A 26,956-nucleotide genomic window follows, 5' to 3' on the forward strand; every position below is an offset into this window, starting at 1 on the left:
ACCATCTGAAACCCACTCTTCCATTGGTCCTGGGTAACTTGTTAAAAGTTTCATGCTTTCTTTAACAGCGCCTCTTCCTAGTTTATAGGTCTTCAAAGTAAAAATGAAGACACTCCCTAGGCATCTCTAAACTGTGTGGTAGAGATGACGAGTCTAGTTTATGCGGGACTCCTTGTCTCCCTGAAGCATCGTGCTCCCCTGTAGTGTTTCTAGACTGACTTTATTCAGTTGAGGACACTGCCACCCACTCACGGAACACTCCAGCCATGGCTGCTCCGCCCTGAGAGACACAGTGAGGCATATGCTAAATTCTGAAGACTTGGTTCAACAAAAGTAATGTAATATTTTACAATTTTATAATGACTGTGCATTTAAAGCTATTTTGGATAAACTGGACTAAGATTCATTGCTAAAACCAACGTTACCTGCTTTAATCTCTCCCTAAACTGGGACTTGTAGAAAAATTACTATTGTATACATGGGTCATTTGGCATTCTACTTTTGTTTGGTTTTGGCGTTCTGAGATGGGGGGTAGTGGTTCTCATTTTGTAGCTGAAGTTGGCCTCAAATCAGTCTTCTGTTTCAGCTTCCTCAGTCTTGGAACTCCAGGCAGGTGCCACCATGCTTGGCTTGGCGTTCCATGTCTACTAGACAAGCTTGCTTTTCACATGGCCTTTATGCTGAACACGTGAGCGAGGAGACTCTCATCCCTGCCCCTAGAATTGCACTTCACATGAGTACTGGACAGCATCTGTCAGTGTGAGGCAGACCGTGCCAGCCAAAACAGCTGAGAAAACTGTTGGGCCCAGGAAGTGACGCTGCCATGAAGTGTGACTAGGACAATAGGACGGTTCTGGTGGCTGTGTCAGAACTTGTTGATATTTGCTCCTCAGCGGCTACAGCCGGGATGTTTGCAGCTGAGTGGTCAGACCGTCAGGCTTTGAACGGAGCGGGGCAGTAACACAGCAGCCAGGAGTGGAGCTTGGGAGGCAGGTTAGTGCACAGTGTTTGCCTAGCATGTGTCAGGCCCTGTTTTGCTATCCAGCCCCACCAAAGCAAAACAAAACAGAACAGAACAGAAGAGCAAAATAGCCAGGAATGTATCACAAGAGTAAATGAAGCTTATGCGAGTCTAAAGCAGTGATTCTCAAACTGTGGGTGGTGACCTCTTTGGCAAACCCCTCTCTCAAAAATATTTACATTACCATTCATGACAGTAGCAAAATTATAGATGAATGAAGTAGCAAGGAAAAATAATGCTATGCTGGAAGGTCACCACAACATGAGGAACTGTGTTAAAGGGTTACAGCACTAGGAAGGTTGAAAACCACTGAGCTAAAGTTTTATTTTTTCTCTTTTAAAGACAGCTTCTATGTGTTTACTGTGACATAGTTACTGCAGGGACAGAAACGCCTGCCTACATCAGCATTTTCTTGCCTCATTCACGGAGTAGAACCTTTTTTATTAATGTGAGGCCTGACTTAATCCTAGAGGCTTTCCTTAACAAAGTAACAAAGTAATTACTAAACGGTTTATTCTACCAGTTCCCATGGAGTCAAGCTTACAGGCTTTAAAAGTGAGCAGAGAAGCAAACATCTTTCTCCCAAGACCCATGGGGTCTGCTGCTCGGCACAGGGTGGAAATGCAGAAAGGCCCACTCACCTGCACTCTCAGCTGCACGCTCTACACCTGTGTGATACCTCCCACAGGTATGGCATTCTTCTATCACTTTATGCGTTTGTTTAATTTGTATGTGGTGACTGTAAATGTTCTCGTGTGTGTGTGTGTGTGTGTGTGTGTGTGTGTGTGTGTGTGTGTGTGTGTGTGATGTTTTCCTTATTGACTCTCACTTTAGTTTTGAGTCAGGGTCTCTCCCCGAACCCAGAGCTTGTTGGTTTGAGGAGGATGGCTGACAATAATCTGATCCTTGGATCTGTCCCTTTCTGCCTCCCCAGCTTGGGCTTAGACACTTGTGGATGGCTTTTACATGGGGGCCATGGATTGTATTCAGGTCCTAGGGCTTGTATGGCAGGTACTTAACCAACTGAGCCATCTCTCCAGACCTTTTGCCACTATTGAAAATGAGTTTGTTGTTCAGTCCCCTAATCCTGTTCTCTCCAGTTATTCTTTGATGAAAATGACAGGCAGTTAGAAACAAAGTACAAGATTTCTGGAAGTTTCTCTATGAATTCTAAATATGACCCAGGAAAGCCTCCAAGCTCATCGCGTTCCACATATGTCTTCACTTTCTTGTTTCTGCCTTTCTCCATAATTTTCTGTCTTCTGTTCTAACACACCTGCAGTGTATGGATGACTCGGTCCAGTGGCAGGACTCGTGCTTAAACCGTCAGATTAGACCTCTATAATCTATTGTCCTCCATCAGAAGAAATCTTTAAGAACTCCGTGCATGCCATTATGTCAATGGGCTACAACACGTAAGCTTTACAAAACTTGAAACATTTTGAGCTATATGCCAGAATTCTTATGAGGCTACTTAACATTTATAGCTTCAGTTTTTAAACCCTGCAGACTTAAAACATATGCAGTGCAAGCTTTGTTCGGTTGCAGAACAGATAATTTAAAATCAGGCCTCTCTTCTTTGCGAAGTGTGAATGCAATCATAGAAAAGGGACAACGTTTATGTCACTCTGCAGCAATGACGTTCACATGCTGACTTTTTTTAATAATATACTTTTTAAAAATGTTAGTTAAAAGTTACTTTTATGCCAGATTTTTTTTTATTTTTTGCTCGAAGAAGCACATGCATCTAACTTATGTGTCATACACATATTTATAATGAAAAGATTGGTGTATTTAAATGTAAATTGGGTTTAATGTCAGAAACATTAACATCCCACTTTTTAACTATAGTAAGTTTGAAGGATAAATTAAAACAATCAACTGAAAATTACCAGTTGGCATTTTCAAAGCATTATCCTGACTAAAATGTTTCATGCTGACATATCTAGACCTGACGAGATGACTAACTGGAGATTCCTCATGCTTGTCATCTTACAACTTCCCATGTAAATGCATCTGGCTGACAGGGGCTTAGAATTACTGTAGCAAACAATAAAATTATGTTATGCAAGGGAACAAGTTATAAAAAGAATATTTTTATTGTTTTTCCTGATAGAGATAAATGTACTCTGTAAGAGTTTTTTTTTTCTTTTACTTTTTGCTTTTACTTTTTTTGGAGGTGGTTGTTCTGCTTTCATCATGGGTCTCACCACTTTGCCAAGGTTGACCCCAAAATTACGATCCTCTTGCCTCAACCTCTCCAGTGCTAGATTTAGACATGTACTATATGCCCAGTGTCCTGGGTACTTCTGTATTGGTCACCATCAAGACGTTGTAGGTGGCTCAAATATAATAGGTGTCTTTCAAGTTTGTATGAGAAGTCCCTCCTAAGCACGGAAGCTGGTGTATCGAATCAGATGCAGAATAAAGACAAGGCAATCTACTTTCAGATTTCTTAGGCCATAGCTGTTACAGGCTTGGTTCAGAATTGCTCCAGCCACTTCTCTTGCTGTTCATAAATGGTGACGGATGTATCTGTCACTTATTTCTTATGTGCTAGGTAAACACTGCATCCCAGAGGCTCATGAATGCTTATCAAAGGTCATGGGCTGTGCAGTGTTCAATGTAGTTCAAATTTGGGAATCATTGCTAAGAACCCACATAGGCTCTGATTAAGGGAACTCCATCTCTATACAGTTTTTTAATACAAACCACGATGATGTGGAGTTCAGATGCAGCTGTGACCTGGTGAGCAGATAGCTTTGTGTAACTAAACGTCCCTTTAGCAAAAAGTTGTGTTGTGGATGTGGCAAAGGCATGAACATGCTCTTCTCTTTGTATGTGTGTGTCCAGAGGTTGGCATTTCCGAAGGCCAAAAGTCAACACATTAGCTGGACTGACTGTTCATTGAGCTCCCAGGATCCTCCTGTCTCTCCCCGCACTCCAACACCCACCCACTCCCACCCCAACCCTGCAAGTACCAGACCCGGCCTTTACAGGGGTGCCTGAGATCCAAACGCAAGTCTTTGTGCTTGAACATCTTACTTTGCCCATTGAGTCATTTTTTTTTAGTAGAATAGCGTTCCTTAAACGTCTTTCCAGCCTACGTTTATACACTGGATCACACCCTGTTGAAGCCACGTACCTTTACAGCACCGTTCTCGTGCATGGTGATGCAGTTATCGGCATCTTCCGAGAGCTGGTACAAGGCCTGGGCTGTAGCTCGATGCACGTTAGTGTCATTTGACTTCAGATAACGCACCAGTGGGGCCACTGCCTTGTGCTCCCCGAAAGCCACTCTGTTCCTTCCCCACATACAGCAGCGTGAGATAGCTTCTGCCAGGTGACGTCTCAGCTTGTCGTTATTCTGGAAGAAACGACTGAGAGCTGTAGCCACTCTGTGAGGCTAGATCTATGTACTGCACGCGCTGTCCACTGAAAGGCCTGGGAGTGTGCAGCAGCACTCCCTGGCTCCTTAGGACGTACCTTGAAGGAACTAGAATTTTGACTCTCTTTCTTCTAAACACATACATACATATATACTTCAATATATTTTATATATTTCTTTATACATCATATATACATACGTAAGTGTACACATATATTTGTAGATAGGCGGGGATCATGGTGTAGCTCTGACTGACCTTGAATTTACTGTGTAGACTAGGTTAGTCTCTAATCTGCACGCCTCTGCCTCTTGATTGGTGGAGTTAAAGGGCTTGGCTTTGCTGAGTTTTCTATGAGCTGAATGTAATCAGTGCTATCAAAGATGAAACAGGTGTTTAAAACCGGTCATTTGTTTCAGGAAACTTGACTGCCTACTGAGTAATAAGCAAAACCTCATACAAAATTTTACAAATTAGGGCCAGCAAGATGACTGGTAGGTAAATGGGCTTACCCCTGAGACCGGCGACCTGAGTTCCGTCCTGGACTCTCATGGAAAAGTTGTCCTCCAACCTCCATGTGCACATTACGGTATATACACATATGTGAACGCACATACACATACATAAGAGGTAAAAATAACCTTATAAATGATCAAGTTGCTTAATAAGAAAAATATGCCTAGAATGCTGTATATTCTTCAAGGAGTACTTCATGTAGTTGGGATGAGTGGATTAATTCCACTTATTCAACCTATATTTATTTCTTACTGCAGTTTTTGCATGTGTATATATGTGGCATACATGTGTGTTTGCATCCATGCAGGTGCACCTAGGGGTCAGATGTTGACTTTGGGCATTGCCTTTGGTCACTTTCAATGCTATAAATTGAGGTAGGGTCTTGACTTGAACCCAGGTCTTGCTTATTCAGCTATTCTAGCTAGCCTGCTTGCTGTGGACCCCTCACCTCTGTTTCCCAAGTTCTGGGATTACAGATAGGCCAATGTATACACTTTGCATTTGTGCAGGTGATGGCAATCTACACTCTGGCCCTCATGCTTGAGTGGCAAGTGCTTTTACCTGTAGAGAACCCCAAATTCCACCTTAATTTCTGAAAAGGGGAAGACAGAGCAACAGATAATATCTACTAGACTTTCTAGTGTCCTTTCTGTATTTTCTTTACGCAGACAAGACTTTCTGCCTAGAGTTATCTCAGATTTATAGAATAACTGAGCATGCTATAGTTTTCCATTGTCCCATTCTCTTGACTCACAGAATGTGTTGCCTTGAGTCTGACAGATGCTCTGAGAGAGAGGCTGGGTGTCCTGGGTATCCTGCCCTGAGGATTCTTCTTCCAGTGTTTGCAGGTCTGGTTTGTTACTCTCCTACCAAGTGGTACTGCAAGCTTGGTTCAGATGGTTCTGGGCATGGTGAAGTCATTGTCTCCAGGCCCTGCTTTAGCTGGCAGAGTTTTAAATAAATAGACTAACACTGCCAAAGCCTTGTGGCTTGAGTCAGTCGCAGTCCAGGCTTCTACGATGGGAGGAGAGCAATCCCATTCTAATGTTGGAATGAGCAGCTACCTTAAGAACAATGGCAGCAGCGGGGAGGACGGCTGCTACTTACATAACAGCACGTGTATTTGCCACAGCTTTGCTTGCAAACGAGTCATTTAAAAAACTGTATTTAACAAAGATCTTGCATATTAATATTCTGCATATAAAATATGCCTTTGTGTCTATCGGTCTCAAGGAAGCTCAAGGAACTGAAGAAAATCTTGTATTTCCTCAGCAATGGGCACCAAACCCAAACCCAGATCTCTAGACCTCATATCTCTTATCTTTCACCGTGCTGTGTTCTGAGAAAATCCCATGATAACAGGTACCACTTACTGTATTGGCGAGTTTGGACAAAAGAGGGACGACTCCATGGTCTGTAATAACAGCTAAGTTCTCCTGGTCTTTTGCTATGTTGGTGATAGCGGCACAGACACTTGCCAGGACCTCTTTATTGTCTGACTTCAGTAGGTTGACAACAAGTTCCAGACCACCAACAAAGGAGCGAACCATTTCTCCAGCATCCTAGATAACAGAGAAACACCTTCTCTTACACTCGTTTAAAAAAGGTGGAAAGTATTGATAAGGATGTTAGATAAACTTTAAGACAAAATATTTTAGTTTAATATAGTCCTGCATTTTCAAATTCTATGTATATATGTGTATGCTTATGTATAATAATGAATATGTACACAGTAAGTATATACACTTCAGTTTGAATATTTGCCATAGGAGCTACTGAGCAATTAACAAAATACATTTTTTTTTTAGAACCTGTAGGGTGCTGTAAAAAGTCATCGCAAGCATCGAATTGGCCAACAGTGAACCACTCTTTCAGGAAACATAGGGTTAGATCCTGATACGCTTCTGGAGACAATATTTTTGCCAAGTGAACAGTAACAGTATTATCTATGTTTCTTTTTGACACACCTTATTCCAGAGATTAAAGAATCTTATTTATTTATTTTACGTATTAGGGGTACGTGCGCGACAGTGCACTCATGGAGGTCAGAGGACAGCTTGTAGGAGTTGGTTCTCTCCTTCTGCCACTCGAATTCAGGACTCAGGGGTCAGACCTAGCAGCAAGAGCCTTCGCCAGCTGAGTCAGTGTGCTGGGCCTGCTCATATGTATTTTTAATTCATTAAGATCAACACCATAGCTAACAGCACTATTACTCATCTACAGAAGCTTGTCAAGCACATATTTTTTCTGAGAAGCACATCAAAGCCTTCTTGTGCTTAAGAACCATAGGCAATACTTCAGCACCGTGTCTGGAGACAGTTTAGCACTGAACTAATGTGCACAAAGCACAGAAATGTGAAAAATGTGGCCTCCCATGGACTCCCAAATGGTCCCGTGTTTCCATTATGAGCTGAAAACAAAAATGCCAATTAACACGTGTGGGCTTGGCACCTTTCTGCACATCTGCAGGAATAACCATGTAAAATCCTTAAGAGTGAATTGGGGGTAACAGAGAGGCTTCTATCAAGAATCTGTGAATGAGATGCGTTGATATACACTGTGTAGCCATCGTCTTGGGCATACCTGACAGCGTCCAGCCAGGCGTGGCGGTGCGAGCATGTACTGACAGCAGTGGACTGAGACAGAACTATGAATCTTATGAAAGACCAAACTGGCATAGCCTCCCTTCACGGGGGTCAGGGGCAATGAGAAATGGTAGGGAAACACAGTGAGCAGACACCAAGGAGCAGGTGGATGGGGCCAAGACATCCTATGGACTGATTTGAACACTGGGGTTTAACATTTTTTAAGACACTGTAGGAACCATACATCTGTTAGCCCAGCTGAGCCTCACAACAATCCTGCCCAGTAGGTATGATTAATCGCATTTTAGATTTTTAAAACTAATTTAAAAATTTAAAACCAATTTACAAATGTTGAAAGTTAGAAGCTAGATCCTATCCTGTGTAATGGCAAGATACCATGTGAGCTTTACTAATCATCAATTTGATTTTTACATCCCCACCCCCTATTCATTTTTCCATGGTGTACCTGCTGGAGGATAAAATCCAAGCTCCAAAGCATGGTGAGTAAGGCATTCTCTGTAACCCAGTCTTCATGTCTAGCCTCAACTTGATCACTTACAGTATCTCACATAAACCTGAGTCCACCGGCTTCTGCTGTGAACTGGAGTTAAGCAGCTCCTCAAACACTTCAAAGTACGGATCATTGTGGGTAGTGAATCGCTTCTTGTTTGCCTTTTACCCTGAACTTTAAATTCCGGGTGGGCCTGTTGTCCGTTACTCACTAGTCACAGCAGTGTCCAGCAGTTACCATTCGCTTAAGTCACAGATGTTCCCCACAAATACGCAGTAGGGGAGCCTGGAATGTTAAGTACACTGTCGGAACAGGACAGAGGATGTGTGTGTGTTGGGGGAGGGTCCGGGGAGGGGGTGAGGGAGCGCACAGAGTCACATGATGAATCCAGGGACGTCAGATTCTCTATCAGGGTGCAGATGTGAGTTTATTGGCCAGTGAAGAAGCTGATACAGTGTTTGAGCCAATCCCAAGCTCCTAAATCCTCAGCCAATTGTATCTCACCACAACATACGTCACTGTTGCTCCAACAAAAAAATGCCCTGCCTGATGAGGTTTCTCAGAAGGAACATGGGGAAAGTAGGGGAGGGAAGAATGGTCACTCGTTAGGACTTCCGTGAAGATGGGGAAGCAGTCACCACCCTGGCCTCGATTCTTTTTTGCTGTTTCAGCAGTGTTCTGTCTTAGACCTAATGCCCTCATTCTCCATTCCACATTTTCCTTCCTAAGGTTGACTTTCACAACCCCCACAGCGCATACGGTTGTTCCTTCAAGGGAAGGAATACAAAACCCCTTCTCGACCCAAAAGGCTGGAGCGTACCAGCTTTCTAACCTGGTGACCTTTGCCCTGTCTGTGTGGCAGGGATTTTCCAGCACCAGATTCTCTTTTAGACCAATTTTTTCCCTCGATTAATTTTTAACACCTACCTTTATAGAATTTGCAAAGAGTTTCAATGTAGTCATGTCTGATCTGCATTTGGCTTACTTTGCTCCCCAGACACACTTAGGCATGCTTTATTGTGCATAGGGGGGTGGGTTGATGTTCACCAGAATAGTTTTCACCAAATTGTGCTGTCCTCAAATATGCCTAAAATAAACGACTTCATGCCAGACTCCCAACACCGGCCTATAGTTGCATTTTGTCAAATTGCCCTCATGCCTCCCAGAGTTTGTCCCTCTGCTGGCTATGAAGGTATCAGAGGCAGCCTCCCTGACCCCACAAACCTATATACAGAATAAACCAGGATGATCTCCTAGTGCAAGGTAAAGTCAGGAAGAGGCAGATCCAATGAAGCATCAGCAAACACATAAGGCTATGTCTCCCATTGCTATGGAAACAAACAGGATCAATACGGGGGGCCTAGTACGCAATCCGAATGTAAATATCGTTTCTGATAGTTGATACCCTTCTAGTGTGCCCATAAAATTATTTCAAATTGTTCCAGTCTACATAAATTCTATAGCAAACAATAGTATTATAATGCAAAAGAAATGATAATTCACAACTTTGGTCTATACTGTCAGTTTATTAAAATTTTGAGAATTTAGAAATTATCAGACATGAAATTATATTTAAAAATTCAATAACTACTAAAATAAATGCAACACCATTCTGTCCATTTTTCTCTCTGTAAAAACTAGCAAGTCTCACATCTCTTAAAAATGAGCAATGTACTACATGAGGTGGCCTGGGCATTCGGGGTGATGTCCTCCTCCCCCCTTGCCTCTCTTGCCTCTCGCTACCTGAGGCAGGTGGGTGAGCTGACTCTGGGTCATGAGACTGAGCCGGCCTTGCCCCTCTTGGGCTCCAGAAATCTGGAGAATGGGCCTTGCATCTCACCTGGGCAGCACAGTAGAGATGATGACCCTGGTGGAGGGGGTGCAGTTGATCCAGCCCCGAGGGAGAGAGCATGGGAAAGTGAGCCCTGCCACTAGTCTGCCCTGAGGAGGTGTGGACTGGTGTGATGCCTTCCTCCCCTTATCCCCTGCCCCTTGCCACTGCAGTACGTTGGAGAGCTGGCCTCCAAGGTAATGAGAGTGCACAAGTTGGCTGACCCTGGCCGTCACTGAGGGAAAAACTGGCCCTAAACCTCACCTGGGCAGCATAGAGAGCTGACCTTGTCCCCTGCTAATGGCAGCATTGGGTGGCCCAGCTGGAGCAGTAGTGTGGAGTTTGCCCTGGTGGTACAGATAAAGGGGAACCAGCAGGCTGACGAGCTCAGCATCACCTAGGCCCAGATCCAGAGCTTTAGGTTGACCCACCCCAAAGTCTACATCATCTGTGAACTGTTGGGACACATGAAAGGGTCAGTTCTGCTGATCCAAAGCTGTAGGATTCCCATGATACAACAGGGCAACAATAAGATAGTGGGAAGAGTCCCATGAGGATCCAGTACTGATGGTGTCCCAGAAGCCAGAGACCTGGAACCAGACCAATGACTCATTACAATGAGCATTCGCTAGCGAAGATATATAGACAGAGGGGTAGATTGTGGGGCACACTGGGACATTATGGCTTCCATGATGAGATGTTTCCTATGCTTTGTTTTTTTGTGTGTATGTACACACATACATACATGTGTGTTTTATTGTAGGGGAAGGTTGCCAGGGCAGGTGGCGATACAAGAGACAGCAAGAAGAATGGAACTAGAGTGCATAATGTGAAACTCCCAAGAATCAATGAAAAGTTTAAAAAATTTAAAAAATAAAATAAAGAGCAATATAAGGTTGGGGAGATGGCTTAGTAGATGAAGCACTTGCTTTTCAAATGTTGAGTAAAAAGATCAGGTTTCGGACTGAGAAAGAGGACTCCTAGAACAAGCTGGCTCCCTGGACTAGGAGAATTAGTGAGTCTAGGTTCAGGATGACTCTTCCTCCATAAATGCGCTGGAGGGAAATTGAGAAAGACACATGACTTCAACTTCAGACCTCCTCCTCCACATGTACATATGTGTATGTGGATATGTACCAGTGTACTCGAATGCATGCATGTATATCACATGCACATATAAATGCAAATACGAAAAATGAAATCATTTTCAATGAGGGTTAAGAATAAGAAAGGCAGCTCTAAGACCGGGCACTTCCTGTGTTTACCGGGAGTCCCAAACCCGTGGATCCCGGCCCGCAGCAGCTCTCTGCTCCCAAACCCCGAGGGAGAGAGACCTCACCGCCTGGTCAGGTGGGCACTCCTGAGGCTGCAGAGCAGAAGAGACCACCAACACTGCCCATCCCTGCCCACATCCCTGGCCCAAGAGGAAACTGTATACGGCCTCTGGGTTCACGTAGAGGAGGGCCCAAGAGCAGCAGGAGTGCTGCGTCTGAGACACCGCCAGAACCTGAAGGGATCTACCAGATAAACAGTTCTCTGCACCCAAATCCCGTGGGAGGGAGAGCTAAACCTTCAGAGAGGTAGACACTCCTGCGAAACCAGAAGAGACTGCACTCTGCACACATCTCTGACGCCAGAGGAAAACACCAAATGCCACCTGGAACCCTGGTGCACGGAAGCTCCCGGAAAGGGCGGCGCAGATCTTCCTGGTTGCTGCTGCCACGGAGAGCTCATAAGCAACACCCCACAAGCAAACTTGAGCCTCGGGACCACAGGTAAGACCAACTTTTCTGCTGCAAGTGACCTGCCTGGTGAACTCAAGACACAGGCCCACAGGAACAGCTGAAGACCCGTAGAGAGGAAAAACTACACGCCCGAAAGCAGAACACTCTGTCCCCATAAGTGGCTAAAAGAAAACAGGAAAACAGGTCTACAGCACTGCTGACACACAGGCTTATAGGACAGTCTAGCCACTGTCAGAAATAGCAGAACAAAGTAACACTAGAGATAATCTGATGGCAAGAGGCAAGCGCAGGAACCCAAGCAAGAGAAACCAAGACTACATGGCATCATCTGAGCCCAATTCTCCCACCAAAACAAACACGGAATATCCAAACACACCAGAAAAGCAAGATCTAGTTTCAAAATCATATTTGATCATGATGCTGGAGGACTTCAAGAAAGACGTGAAGAACTCCCTTAGAGAAACGCAGGAAAACATTAATAAACAGGTAGAAGCCTACAGAGAGGAATCGCAAAAATCCCTGAAAGAATTCCAGGAAAACACAATCAAACAGTTGAAGGAATTAAAAATGGAAATAGAAGCAAACAAGAAAGAACACATGGAAACAACCCTGGATATAGAAAACCAAAAGAATAGACAAGGAGCTGTAGATACAAGCTTCACCAACAGAATACAAGGAGCTGTAGATACAAGCTTCACCAACAGAGTACAAGAGATGGAAGAGAGAATATCAGGAGCAGAAGATTCCATAGATATCATTGACTCAACTGTCAAAGATAATGTAAAGCGGAAAAAGCTACTGGTCCAAAACATACAGGAAATCCAGGACTCAATGAGAAGATCAAACCTAAGGATAATAGGTATAGAAGAGAGAGAAGACTCCCAGCTCAAAGGACCAGTAAATATCTTCAACAAAATCATAGAAGAAAACTTCCCTAACCTAAAAAAAGAGATACCCATAGGCATACAAGAAGCCTACAAAACTCCAAATAGATTGGACCAGAAAAGAAACACCTCCCGTCACATAATAGTCAAAACACCAAACGCACAAAATAAAGAAAGAATATTAAAACCAGTAAGGGAAAAAGGTCAAGTAACATATAAAGGCAGACCTATCAGAATCACACCTGACTTTTCGCCAGAAAGTATGAAGGCCAGAAGATCCTGGACTGATGTCATACAGACCCTAAGAGAATACAAATGCCAGCCCAGGGTACTGTATCCTGCAAAACTCTCAATTAACATAGATGGAGAAACCAAGATATTCCATGACAAAACCAAATTTACACAATATCTTTCTACAAATCCAGCACTACAAAGGATAATAAATGGTAAAGCCCAACATAAGGAGGCAAGCTATACCCTAGAAGAAGCAAGAAACTAATCGTCTTGGCAACAAAACAAAGAGAAGAAAAGCACACAAACATAACCTCATATCCAAATATGAATATAACAGTAAGCAATAATCACTATTCCTTAATATCTCTCAACATCAATGGCCTCAACTCTCCAATAAAAAGACATAGATTAACAAACTGGATACGCAACGAGGACCCTGAATTCTGCTGCCTACAGGAAACACACCTCAGAGACAAAGACAGACACTACCTCAGAGTGAAAGGCTCGAAAACAAATTTCCAAGCAAATGGTCGGAAGAAGCAAGCTGGAGTAGCCATTCTAATATCAAATAAAATCAATTTTCAACTAAAAGTCATCAAAAAAGATAAGGAAGGACACTTCATATTCATCAAAGGAAAAATCCGCAAAGATGAACTCTCAATCTAAATATCTATGCCCCAAATACAAGGGCACCTACATACGTAAAAGGAACCTTACTAAAGTTCAAAACACACATTGCTCCTCACACAATAATAGTGGGAGATTTCAACACCCCACTCTCATCAATGGACAGATCATGGAAACAGAAATTAAACAGAGACGTAGACAGACTAAGAGAAGTCATGAGCCAAATGGACTTAACAGATATTTATAGAACATTCTATCCTAAAGCAAAAGGATATACCGTCTTCTCAGCTCCTCATGGTACTTTCTCCAAAACTGACCATATAATTGGTCAAAAAACGGGCCTCAACAGGTACAGAAAGATAGAAATAATCCCATGCGTGCTATCAGACCACCACGGCCTAAAACTGGTCTTCAATAACAATAAGGGAAGAATGCCCACATATATGTGGAAATTGAACAATGCTATACTCAATGATAATCTGGTCAAGGAAGAAATAAAAAAAGAAATTAAAGACTTTTTAGAATTTAATGAAAATGAAGGTACAACATACCCAAACTTATGGGACACAATGAAAGCTGTGCTAAGAGGAAAACTCATAGCACTGAGTGCCTGCAGAAAGAAACAGGAAAGAGCATATGTCAGCAGCTTGACAGCACACCTAAAAGCTCTAGAACAAAAAGAAGCAAATACAGCCAGGAGGAGTAGAAGGCAGCAAATAATCAAACTCAGAGCTGAAATCAACCAAGTAGAAACAAAAAGGACCATAGAAAGAATCAACAGAACCAAAAGTTGGTTCTTTGAGAAAATCAACAAGATAGATAAACCCTTAGCCAGACTAACGAGAGGACACAGAGAGTGCGTCCAAATTAACAAAATCAGAAATGAAAAGGGAGACATAACTACAGATTCAGAGGAAATTCAAAAAATCATCAGATCTTACTATAAAAGCCTATATTCAACAAAACTTGAAAATCTGCATGAAATGGACAATTTCCTAGACAGATACCAGGTACCGAAGTTAAATCAGGAACAGATAAACCAGTTAAACAAGCCCATAACTCCTAAGGAAATAGAAGCAGTCATTAAAGGTCTCCCAACCAAAAAGACCCCAGGTCCAGACGGATTTAGTGCAGAATTCTATCAGACCTTCATAGAAGACCTCGTACCAATATTATCCAAACTATTCCACAAAATTGAAACAGATGGAGCACTACCGAATTCCTTCTATGAACCCACAATTACTCTTATACCTAAACCACACAAAGACCCAACAAAGAAAGAGAACTTCAGACCAATTTCCCTTATGAATATCGACGCAAAAATACTCAATAAAATTCTGGCAAACCGAATCCACGAACACATCAAAACAATCATCCACCATGATCAAGTAGGCTTCATCCCAGGCATGCAGGGATGGTTTAATATATGGAAAACCATCAATGTGATCCATTATATAAACAAACTGAAAGAACAAAACCACATGATCATTTCATTAGATACTGAGAAAGCATTTGACAAAATTCAACACCCCTTCAGAATAAAAGTCCTGGAAAGAATAGGAATTCAAGGCCCATACCTAAACATAGTAAAAGCCATATACAGCAAACCAGTTGCTAACATTAAACTAAATGGAGAGAAACTTGAAGCAATCCCACTAAAATCAGAGACTAGACAAGGCTGTCCACTCTCTCCCTATTTATTCAATATAGTTCTTGAAGTTCTAGCCAGAGCAATCAGACAACAAAAGGAGGTCAAGGGGATACAGATTGGAAAAGAAGAAGTCAAAATATCACTATTTGCAGATGATATGATAGTATATTTAAGTGATCCCAAAAGTTCCACCAGAGAACTACTAAAGCTGATAAACAACTTCAGCAAAGTGGCTGGGTATAAAATTAACTCAAATAAATCAGTAGCCTTCCTCTACACAAAAGAGAAACAAGCCGAGAAAGAAATTAGGGAAACGACACCCTTCATAATAGACCCAAATAATATAAAGTACCTCGGTGTGACTTTAGCCAAGCAAGTAAAAGATTTGTACAATAAGAACTTCAAGACTCTGAAGAAAGAAATTGAAGAAGACCTCAGAAGATGGAAAGATCTCCCATGCTCATGGATTGGCAGGATTAATATAGTAAAAATGGCCATTTTACCAAAAGCGATCTACAGATTCAATGCAATCCCCATCAAAATACCAATCCAATTCTTCAAAGAGTTAGACAGAACAATTTGCAAATTCATCTGGAATAACAAAAAACCCAGGATAGCTAAAGCTATCCTCAACAATAAAAGGACTTCAGGGGGAATCACTGTCCCTGAACTCAAGCAGTATTACAGAGCAATAGTGATAAAAACTGCATGGTATTGGTACAGAGACAGACAGATAGACCAATGGAATAGAATTGAAGACCCAGAAATGAACCCACACACCTATGGGCACTTGATTTTTGACAAAGGAGCCAAAACCGTCAAATGGAAAAAAGATAGCATTTTCAGCAAATGGTGCTGGTTCAACTGGAGGTCAACATGTAGAAGAATGCAGATCGATCCATGCTTATCACCCTGTACAAAGCTTAAGTCCAAGTGGATCAAGGACCTCCACATCAAACCAGATACACTCAAACTAATAGAAGAAAACTAGGGAAGCATCTGGAACACATGGGCACTGGAAAAAATTTCCTGAACATAACACCAATGGCTTATGCTCTGAGATCAAGAATCGACAAATGGGATCTCATAAAACTGCAAAGCTTCTGTAAGGCAAAGGACACTGTGGTTAGGACAAAACGGCAACCAACAGATTGGGAAAAGATCTTTACCAATCCTACAACAGATAGAGGCCTTATATCCAAAATATATAAAGAACTCAAGAAGTTAGACCGCAGGGAGACAAATAACCCTATTAAAAAATGGGGTTCAGAGCTAAACAAAGAATTCACAGCTGAGGAATGCTGAATGGCAGAGAAACACCTAAAGAAATGTTCAACATCTTTAGTCATAAGGGAAATGCAAATCAAAACAACCCTGAGATTTCACCTCACACCAGTGAGAATGGCTAAGATCAAAAACTCAGGTGACAGCAGATGCTGGCAAGGATGCGGAGAAAGAGGAACACTCCTCCAGTGTTGGTGGGATTGCAGACTGGTACAACCATTCTGGAAATCAGTCTGGAGGTTCCTCAGAAAATTGGACATTGAACTGCCCGAGGATCCAGCTATACCTCTCTTGGGCATATACCCAAAAGATGCCCCAACATATAAAAAATACATGTGCTCCACTATGTTCATCGCAGCCTTATTTATAATAGCCAGATGCTAGAAAGAACCCAGATGCCCTTCGACAGAGGAATGGATACAGAAAATGTCGTACATCTACACAATGGAATATTACTCAGCTATCAAAAACAATGACTTTATGAAATTCATAGGCAAATGGTTGGAACTGGAAAATATCATCCTGAGTGAGGTAACCCAATCACAGAAAAACACACATGGTATGCACTCATTGATAAGTGGCTATTAGCCCAAATGCTTGAATTACCCTAGATGCCTAGAACAAATGAAACTCAAGACGGATGATCAAAATGTGAATGCTTCACTCCTTCTTTAAAAGGGGAACAAGAATACCCTTGGCAGGGAATAGAGAGGAAAAGATTAAAACAGACACAGAAGGAACACCCATTCAGAGCCTGCCCCACATGTGGCCCATACATATACATCCATCCAATTAGACAAGATGGATGAAGCAAAGAAGTGCAGGCTGACAGGACCCGGATGTAGATCGCTCCTGAGAGACACAGCCAGAATACAGCAAACACAGAGGCGAATGCCAGCAGCAAACCACTGAACTGAGAATAGGACCCCCATTGAAGGAATCAGAGAAAGAACTGGAAGAGCTTGAAGGGGCTCGAGACCCCATATGTACAACAATGCCAAGCAACCAGAGCTTCCAGGGACTAAGCCACTACCTAAAGACTATACATGGACTGACCCTGGACTCTGACCTCATAGGTAGCAGTGAATATCCTAGTAAGAGCACCAGTGGAAGGGGAAGCCCTGGGTCCTGCTAAGACTGAACCCCCAGTGAACTAGACTGTTGGGGGGAGGTTGGGAGGGGAACACCCATAAGGAAGGGGAGGGGGGAGGGGGATATTTGCCCGGAAACCGGGAAAGGGAATAGCACTCGAAATGTATATAAGAAATACTCAAGTTAATAAAAAACAAACAAGCAAAAAAAAGGTAATAAAATCTGAGCATAACTGAAAAAAAAAGAATAAGAAAGGCAGAGGGAATTAGGAAAAAAATAACATGCTTACAGACAATAAACACACACCAGGAAGACAGACTTACAAAACAAGATGGACAAGCAATTGGGGGGCAGGGGTGATGCATGTGACCTCCTTTTTTAAAATTAATCATTCCATTTGTTTACATCTCAAATGATATTCCACTTCCCAGTTACCCCTCCACAAATCCCTACCCCAAACCTCCCACTCCTCCTTCCCCTTTGCCTCAAAGAGGGTGCTATCCCCCTCTCCCCCGACCCTCCAGCATCTCTCTATGCTGGGGTATCAAAGCTCCACAGGACCAAGGGCCTTCCCTCCCATTGATGTCAGACAAGGCCATCCTCTGCTACATATGTATCTGGACTGGTGGATCCCTCCCTGTACACTCTGGTTGGTGGTCTTGTCCCTGGGAGCACTGGGTGGTCCGGCCAGCTGATGATGTTCTTCCTATAGGGTTGCAATCCCTCTCATCTCCTCCAGTTCTTCTGCCAGCTTCCCCACTGGGGTCCCCAAGCTCAGTCTTGCACGGTTGGCTCCAAGCATCCACATCTGTATTGGTCAGTTGCTGGCTGAATCTCCCAAGGAGCATCCACACCAGGTTACTGTCAGCACCTGCCTCTTGGCAATGGCAACAGTGTCAGATTTGGTGTCTGCAGACAGGATAATCTCCAGGTGGGGCAGTCCCCACATGGCCCTTCCTTCAGTCTCTGCTCCATATTTTGGTCCCTGTTCTTCCTCTGGACAGGAACATTTCTGGGTTAAAGACTTTGAGATGGGTGTGTGGTCCCATCGTTAGCCTGGATGCTATTCAGATCTACAGGTTCTATGTCTCCTTCTCTGCTGGTATCATCCCCATTGGGTCCTGGCAGCCTGTTTCCCTGGCATCTGGGACCCTCTGGTGGCTATCCCCAGTTCCTTGTTTCCCCTTGCTACATATTTTGATTCACTTTCCTGACCCTCTGTATGTTTCTCCTGTCCCCTCCAGTACCTGATACTGCCCCCCCCCCCATTTCCTCCCCTTCCTTTCTCCTGCCCAGGTCCCCCAGTCTCTCCACCTCCTGTTATCATCCTTTTCCCCCTCAATGCAGGACTGAAGCATCCACACCCTGCTCTTTCTCCTAAGTTCCATATGGTCTGTGGGTTGTGTCCTGGGTATTGTGAGTTTTTTGAACTAATATCCACTTATCAGTGAGTACATATTGTATGTGTGTGTTTGTGATTGGGCTACCTCATTCAGGATGATATTTTCTAGTTCCATCCACTTGCCTAAGAATTTCATGAAGTCATTGTTTTTGATTGCTGAGTAGTACTCCATTGTGTAGATGTACCACATTTTCTGTTGAGGGACATCTGGATTCTTTCCAACTTCTGGCTATTATAAATAAGATTGCTATGAACATAGTGTAGCATGTGTCCTTGTTATATGTTGGAGCATAATGTGGGTATATGCCCAGGAGTGGTATAGTTGGGTCCTCAGGTAGTACTATGTCCAGTTTTCTGTGGAACCTCCAGACTGATTTCCAGAATGGTCGTACCAACTTGCAAACTCATCAACAATGGAGAAATGTTCCTCTTTCTCCACATCCTCGCCAGCATCTGCTGTCACCTGAGTTTTTGATCTTAGCCATTCTTGGATGTAAGGGTGATCTGGCTGTGACATCTGTCACCCCATTGATCTCCAGGGTTGATTCAGCTGATCTGGCTAGTCGGGTGTCCCCTTTCTCCCTCACCACTCCATGTGTGTCCCTCCTGAAGCTGTGCGAAGAGGACTTACTTCCTGGAATAGAGGAGGACTGGTTTGGCCAAGGGTATAGAGTAGCTATGCTCCCCTGCTAGAACCTCCAAACAAGCTCTCAAGGTCCTGGACATACAATGACTATTATTTGCACTATTATTATAATATTGGGGATTGAACCCAGGATCTTATGCATGCTAGATACGCACATCAGCCTGGAGCTGCACCCTAAACCCTAGTCATATTCTTAAAGGACTGAATCAAAATCATAAAAGATACAAAAGAAAAAAATTAGATTTGATAATCCCGTGATTATCAAACAAATGACTTTTAAATAGAAATGAAAGATCTAAAAATCAAGAAGGAAAGAAAGATTAATTTGGGAAATCAGACTGACCCAGAAGAAAAAAAAAAGTGAAGACTTTATTTTTAAAGAAACAGAGGATGGGAGTACAAGGTTATTTATAACTATAAAATACCACAATAATAAATACTACAAAATAACTAATATAGAATAACTACAAAGAACTGCAGAATAAGCAGAAAGGTGGAACGTGCTAGACACCCCAAAAAGAACAGCGAACCAGTAGATCAGGAATTTAAAGCATGAATTAAGAGAATCATTTCCTAAAGTAAGTAAAACCCAAGAATGTATTGAAGTAAAGTGCTTGGGAAGCCACACATACAGACGCATCTTCACCTAACTGGTGGGCTTAAAAACAAATCCCTGGTTTGTAGGTGCACACAGCACCAAGCCCAGTCTCTCTCTATTCACACACACACACACACACACACACACACACACACACACACACACACACACACTCCTTCAACACCAACTTGACTTGATATTTCTGTGTTCAGGTTGACATTTCTAGCATCTGCATGTAATAGAATATTCAGCCGTTCTGTTCCTGGCTTGTCTCCACTTGATATAATGTCCTCCAGCTCCACTCATTGGTGCAAATGGCATGGCTTCATTCCTCATCACTACTAAATACTATCCCACTGTGTGTAGACACTACATTTTCTTTATCCATTCATCTGCTGACGGTGACCCGAGATCAGCCTAAGCCTGTCATGGATTTCGAAGACACTCGCCTATTATTTGTTTAAAGGTCCAAGCACCACAGTGAGCTAAGAGCTGAAGCTTCTGGGAAGATTTTTAAGGGTCCTATCACAACTGACCAGACAGACAGAACAGAAGGATGAAAGTAACCTTTGGTCCTCATGATGCTCGTGGAGCTGCTGAGTCTGCTGACGCTAAGTCCCACACACTACGTGACATTGGCAGCACAAGTGACTGCAGACTTGTGTTCATTATGTTGCAATAATTTTTCTCAGGCTCTCTCTCCAAGGCTGGAGATACCCAACCATGTAGGACAGCACACAGTTAATCCTAGAACTTGGGAGGCAAAGAAGGAGGAACATGAGTTTGAGCCAGCCAGGGTGATATAATGAGACCCTGTCTTGGGCACAGTAAAAAATAAACAAACAAAACACAAATAATAATTTAAAAAAATAGGACCCCAGTCATTATCTCAGTGTCCCTTGGGAAACAGGGACACTCAGTTGACATTCAATAAATGTTTTGTTATTTGTTGGTGTTGTTTTGTTTTTTAAGACTGAGAAGTACAACTTCAAGTTATTTGAGCACTGGGCTGAAGTTGTGGCTTAGTGGTAAAGCTCTTGTCTAATATGTGCCAGGGCCAAAGTTTAATCTCAAATGCCGCCCAAAATAATAATTAAACTACTCACTAGCTAGCTAGCTAGATGATAGATACATAGACAGCCATAGTAACAAACATTAAAGAAAAAGAACGTAAGGTCTCTATGCAGAACTTCAAGTCGGTAAGTTCAGGTCAATGAGTCAAATTCAGAATCAGTCTTTGTCCCCTGCCTCACAGGCCTACCAGCTTTCCGATTCTGCATGAGCTACTGGGGCTACATTGGGGAAAATGTCAAAAGTGATCACATCTGTCTCTTATCCAAGAACTTCCTGAGGTGGATGGTATGAACCAAAGGGAGCCAAAGCCTCAGCTGAGCCCCACGTCCTGACTCACCTCGCTCTTAGCAGTTAGCAGTACTCAGAACAGTAAAACTGTCAGCATCGAGTGCCGCTGGCCCCCAAAGACTTGATTATTTGTTTTGAAGGTGAGACTTTTTTCTTTTGAGAGTTAAGGATTTTCGACATATGACATCTTGTGTCACATAGCTTCTCTGGAAAGGGAGACAGTATATTTGAGGCTGGAAAATGGTTACCCTGCCAAAGCTGTCTTGCACTAAAAATGCTCAGGGGCTAGGCAAAGCCACCATGCTTTTCACCTTCTCATATATCCTAGAAAGTGGTCTCTGCCAGTTTCACTGTGATGCAATACTGTTCTGCACGACTCACATATTCATCTGTAATGGGAAACCCCTGAGTAATAAGAATAAAAACAATGACTGCCTAATTGTTTGCAATAGAGATGAATTTCCATCCATATGCATCCCCTTGATTCTGACACATACACCTGTATTTCTTTGACTGTGACAAAATAGCCCAAAGGACTCTGAGGGGCTGCCCTGCATAGACATGGGGTTCAAAGTTCACAAAAAAGATTGCAGCAAATCGAATTAGATAGACTCGAAACTGTAGTTACTTTCTCATTCTACACTGAGTGCAGACTCTAAGCACTCACATTTGAATTTATCACTTTAATTCTTGTTTAAGACACTCAGAAGACCTTTCACATTTTAAGGGATTCATAACTCTAAAAATTATGAAGTTCTGTGAAGAAAAAGCAGCCAGTGGAAGACAGGAATCAATGCTGTTAGGGGTGGAGCCGTTGAAGAAGTAGAAACAGGGGTGAAGTCCAAATTAAACAGGGTCAAGCAGATACAAAGATGAGACAAGATTGTAAGCACAGAAAAATACTAGCAGTTTGTTAAAATCAAACCAGTAGGGAAATATTAAGGTGTTATTTAGTGATGGATGAACGGAAGAGAAAGCAGGGTGCGTTGGTATACGGAACACTCACTCTGTGTATGGGTATGAGGTTCCTTCTCGTCCCTCCAGCAAAAGGAGCAGACACTTCTCTGAAGATGGGACACATACACACAGTGACTCTAAATCACTTACATGGCCAGGAGAATGTGGCTTAAGACCAAACTTTTGGACTAGGAGAGCTATAAAAAGAGGCTATAAGATGTGCAGCATAGTATTTGAAAAGGATTTAAAAATAGCCCATCACATGTAAAACTTTCAAACTCCCTCTGTTTGCATTCAAAGCGAATGTCAGAGACTCCAAAACTCAATGGGCACATCCCACCCTGAAAGCGTAGTCAGCGACTTAAACCTTTTAAAAGTCTCAGTAGAACCTGAGCATACGTGAGAACCTGAGCGTACAGGAGAACAGAGCATTGTTTGTGAGGGTCTGTCACAATAAGATCCTTGTTCCAGTCACAGTGCTTAAATCCCCCCAGCCTAAAAGAATTACTTTTAAACTCAAATGTTCTTACATTTTCAAACGCAGGTTGATAAAAGCCAAACAGAATCAGAGTATTTTACCATCATTTTCCTTAGGAACGGAGGGCAATGTAAATTAAATTCTGGAGAAGAAATGGAGCAAGCTTTACAATCCAGATTTACCTTGAAGAGAGTTTTAACCTAATTGATGCTCAAGAAAAATACTGTAAATTAATAGTTCTAAATTTTCCCCTTATTCCTTAACCTAATTCGGGATAATATGTTTAAACATTACAGAAAATGGTGTTGTTTATTTATTTTCCCACTTAACAGTGTTCTATGCTGAGTCTCGTTTGGGAAAATATCACATTAATGAGGTCTAAACTGTGAGGCACTGTTGTGTACCAGACGCTTACAGAGTTAATGACGCAACATTCTCCACCAGTGATGTATTTGAAAGGTGCTAGACAAACACGCATCTTAAAATAGAGCGATTTATAAACTCAATGTGTATTTATCTGCATATGCTTTGCGTGCATACTTGTGTATATTTTAATGCTATCATATTTAAATCTTTTAAAAAAGCATGTGTATATCATGACACAGATTTATAAAAGGAAGTGAATCCCAGTTTAGGTTCAGCTGTTTCTGACCAGTGAGCTGCATGGATCAGGCCGAGAAAACTTAACAATGGTGATCTCAGAGGACAAATTACTGCATGAAATGAAGCCCACAAGCATAAAGCCCTCATCTTACAGAAACTGTTTTCCAAGTATTATGTCTTATGTCACACTTCTCTATAAGTATGTGGTCCACACACACATTTGGCACATAAGTGTCTATCAAGCTCACGACATACGTAAAACACATTGACTATCATATCTTCAACTGTGTGAATGCTTTCCAAATGTGTGAAGCCAGCTGCCCCATCCCTCTTGTATTCATGTATCTTTAACAGATTCCTTTATTAAATGGTTTTCATAGATGTCCTCTGCCAATTATCAAGATTCTTCTTTAAAACACACTCAGAATTTAGCCCAGATCTCTAGACGTGGCCCAGTCAGAGGATTGCACTGGGACTCTTATTGTTTGGGATCTAGACATGGGACTTCTGCTTTGGACTATGTGAGGGTATGTGCTATTTCAGCAGGCAGCCTGCTATGTTTATGTTCCATTTTGAAGCTAGCTGAAATCCCTCCTTGCCTTTCATAAATTACCACATATCCACAACACCCTTATCTTGCACTTAAGGGATTTTAGCCACTCTTTATGGCATTAATTAAGTTGAATAGTTTCCATATAATTGATATAAGCTTTTTGATGTAGATTTCACCCTGAGGAATTTATATTTGTATAAAGCTTAGAAAAACTAAGGGAGGTGTCTGAATCTTTTAATGTAAGCAAGGTATTTGATGGTTTTTGTTTCAGCAAAGTTGTTAGAGAGGCAAAAATATAGTTGCTCTTTCTTTTTTGACAAAACAAAATGGTGATTCTGTAGCTTTATTGTATATAATTCCACTCCAGGAATTTTTAAAATATCCTTAGCCCAATGCTATGGTTTAGGTTCTGAAACTCAAGATAGTTAAACTTGACCACCAATGTGACAGTCATAAGAGCACACATTTAGGCATTTAGGGATAATTAGTGAACGAGTGCCGAGCTCCGGTGAATGGCATTAAGTTCTTTGCGAAAGGCTTTCTTGCCCTTCTCCAGAAACAGAGCAGCCCTCACCAGATGTGGTGCTGATGTCTTGAACTGAACTGCCTTGAACCATAAAAAAAACAAAAAACAAAAAAAACAAATTCCTATTGTTTCAATTCTGTGGGGTGATTTCAGCAGTAGAAACATCCAAGCTGTGTCCCAGACCAATTGATAACAATTCATGAACATGAGAGCTAACAACATAAGACTTACATGTGATTCTAATGTTTATGGACAGTGGGTTGAATGCTTGGGATGCATCCATGAACATTAATAAGTTAATGTTGACCAAGCTACTGTTCTTCTCTACTCTAATGCCTTCATCTGTAAAGTAGAAGGTGGTGAAAGGGTGTGTGTGTGTGTGTGTGTGTGTGTGTGTGTGTGTGTGTGTGTGTGTATGCGCATGTGTGTGGAAAGAAAAAGAGAGAATTAGGAAAAGAATAGAATATAACAAGGTACCGAATAAACAGCAGTAACTGTTGAGTTATTTTGGTGCTATTTTAAGAGTGTAATTGCTACTAATAGTTTGCACAATCAAAATGTCAACCTAGTAAAACAATTAAAACTTATTTAATGTATTTATTTATTCTTATAAATGTGTTCAGAGCAATAACTCAGGTGACAAGAAGCGTTTTACTACATATTCAGAGCTAGTTTAAAACCTGAAGAGACACTGACACACACAAACACATACACACTCACACACACACACTCACACACACATACACACACGCAAACAAACACACACACACTCACACACATACACACAAGCAAACAAACACACACGAACACACACACACGCACACCTGTTATTAAGCAATAATTGTACGCTTACTTATACAATTGAAACCATTACATTCGTACAATCCTTGGTGAATTAAAGATCTCAGGAATGTCTAATACTATGTTTTGTGTTGGGAGATTCAGAATTAACCATTCCTCTGCCCTGTTTTCACAGAAAATCGTCTGGAGTGATTTAAAAGTTTGAGTGTCCAACTCCCAATGTCAATGATAGCAATTTATTTTAAATCAGTGAGAGTTATTTTAATGTATAATGAGGATAAAGAATCATCTCTCTGGATAACGATCAAAGTGGGGTGTTTCTGCTTCTAACTTTGCCACATTGGTGTCAAATGATTAACTCAATTGCTTCTGTTTAGTTGAAGAACAAATACATGAGACCTGCATCTATAACACTAGTAGAATTCCCCCAGGAAACAGGACCCCCCACAACAAGTTTACAGACAAAAAAAAATGAGCAAAACCTAGGCTTTGAAAATATAATTACGCAGTAGTTTCCATGCCAACTGCAAAGATAATAAAAATTAGAAAAATTGGGATTAGAAAAATCCCCAAACTTAATGGAAGGCTTGGAACAAAGAGCCCTCACTCAAAAACTCTCGGCAAGAATAGTAGATTGTTACAGTAGTCTAAGTTGTCCCGTTCCCAGCCCTTGGTCTGGATCTTCAGACTTCTTTCAAACACATTGTTAAGGGAACTATGTAGTCTGGCAACCACAGAGGGACATAAAAGTCTCCATTCTAAGAGACTGAAGATGGTGACCTGAATGGAGGCTGACACAATCTACGGAGATGAACAAGTACCTGGACAAAATATTAGAGAGATCTTGGAAATGAGACATTCATAAATGAGCTGCAAGGGCCCGGCACTTCCCTGGAGATAGGAAAGTACCACGTACACACTTGCTTTTATCTTAGCTCACCTGGAGCTCTGTGCAGACAGATGTAAAACAGAACGTAGTGCGGAGCTTAAGTGCCACAGAGGCTGTTGTCAAAGGTTGGGAGACAAACGGTGAAACAGAACGTAGTGCGGAGCTTAAGTGCCACAGAGGCTGTTGTCAAAGGTTGGGAGACAAACGGTGAAACAGAACGTAGTGCGGAGCTTAAGTGCCACAGAGGCTGTTGTCAAAGGTTGGGAAACAAACGGTGAAACAGAACGTAGTGCGGAGCTTAAGTGCCACAGAGGCTGTTGTCAAAGGTTGGGAAACAAACGTGCAAGGACACTGGGGAAGAGTTCTTCAAATAAAGTGATGAGTAATATACTGGCCAATCAGAGACCTTGGGGACCACTACATACTGTCACATACAGACCTAAGTAACCTGCAATAGATGTAAAATACAAGACAACATACACACATACTCATACACACACACAGGGTGGTAGGATATCTTTAAAAAGGATGAATTTGATTTGCAGAGTCTTTAAATCATCTTTTAAATGTTTTCAATCAAAATAAATGAAGCATCTATAGAAAGTAGAAAGTGTAGCTCCAAGGATAAATAGCAGTTAGCAGAATCTGAATCTAAGGAAGCCTGTTAAATGTTGAACAACTTACTCCACAAATAAGTAATTAGATTTTGACAGTTCTCTCTGAAGGAGAATATCAACAAAATGATTTAAAATTTTAAAAGAGAATTAAATAGAC

The 26,956-nt window shown here is 42.0% G+C and overlaps 1 protein-coding gene across 3 annotated transcripts in view; it reads right to left on the reverse strand.

The window, feature by feature from the left end:
- Odad2 (outer dynein arm docking complex subunit 2) overlaps nucleotides 1-26,956 on the reverse strand; it is a 193,809-nt gene that overhangs the window by 39,769 nt on the left and 127,084 nt on the right. For all 3 annotated transcript variants that reach the window (NM_001427763.1, XM_087590734.1, XM_087590735.1), the window contains 2 exon segments: nucleotides 4,167-4,388; nucleotides 6,297-6,485. In NM_001427763.1, coding sequence (NP_001414692.1) covers nucleotides 4,167-4,388; nucleotides 6,297-6,485 — 411 coding nt within the window.

The sequence above is a fragment of the Rattus norvegicus genome, chromosome 17 (assembly GCF_021556685.1).
Source record: "Rattus norvegicus strain SHRSP/BbbUtx chromosome 17, alternate assembly SHRSP_T2T, whole genome shotgun sequence".
In the NCBI taxonomy this organism is placed as follows: Eukaryota; Metazoa; Chordata; class Mammalia; order Rodentia; family Muridae; genus Rattus; species Rattus norvegicus.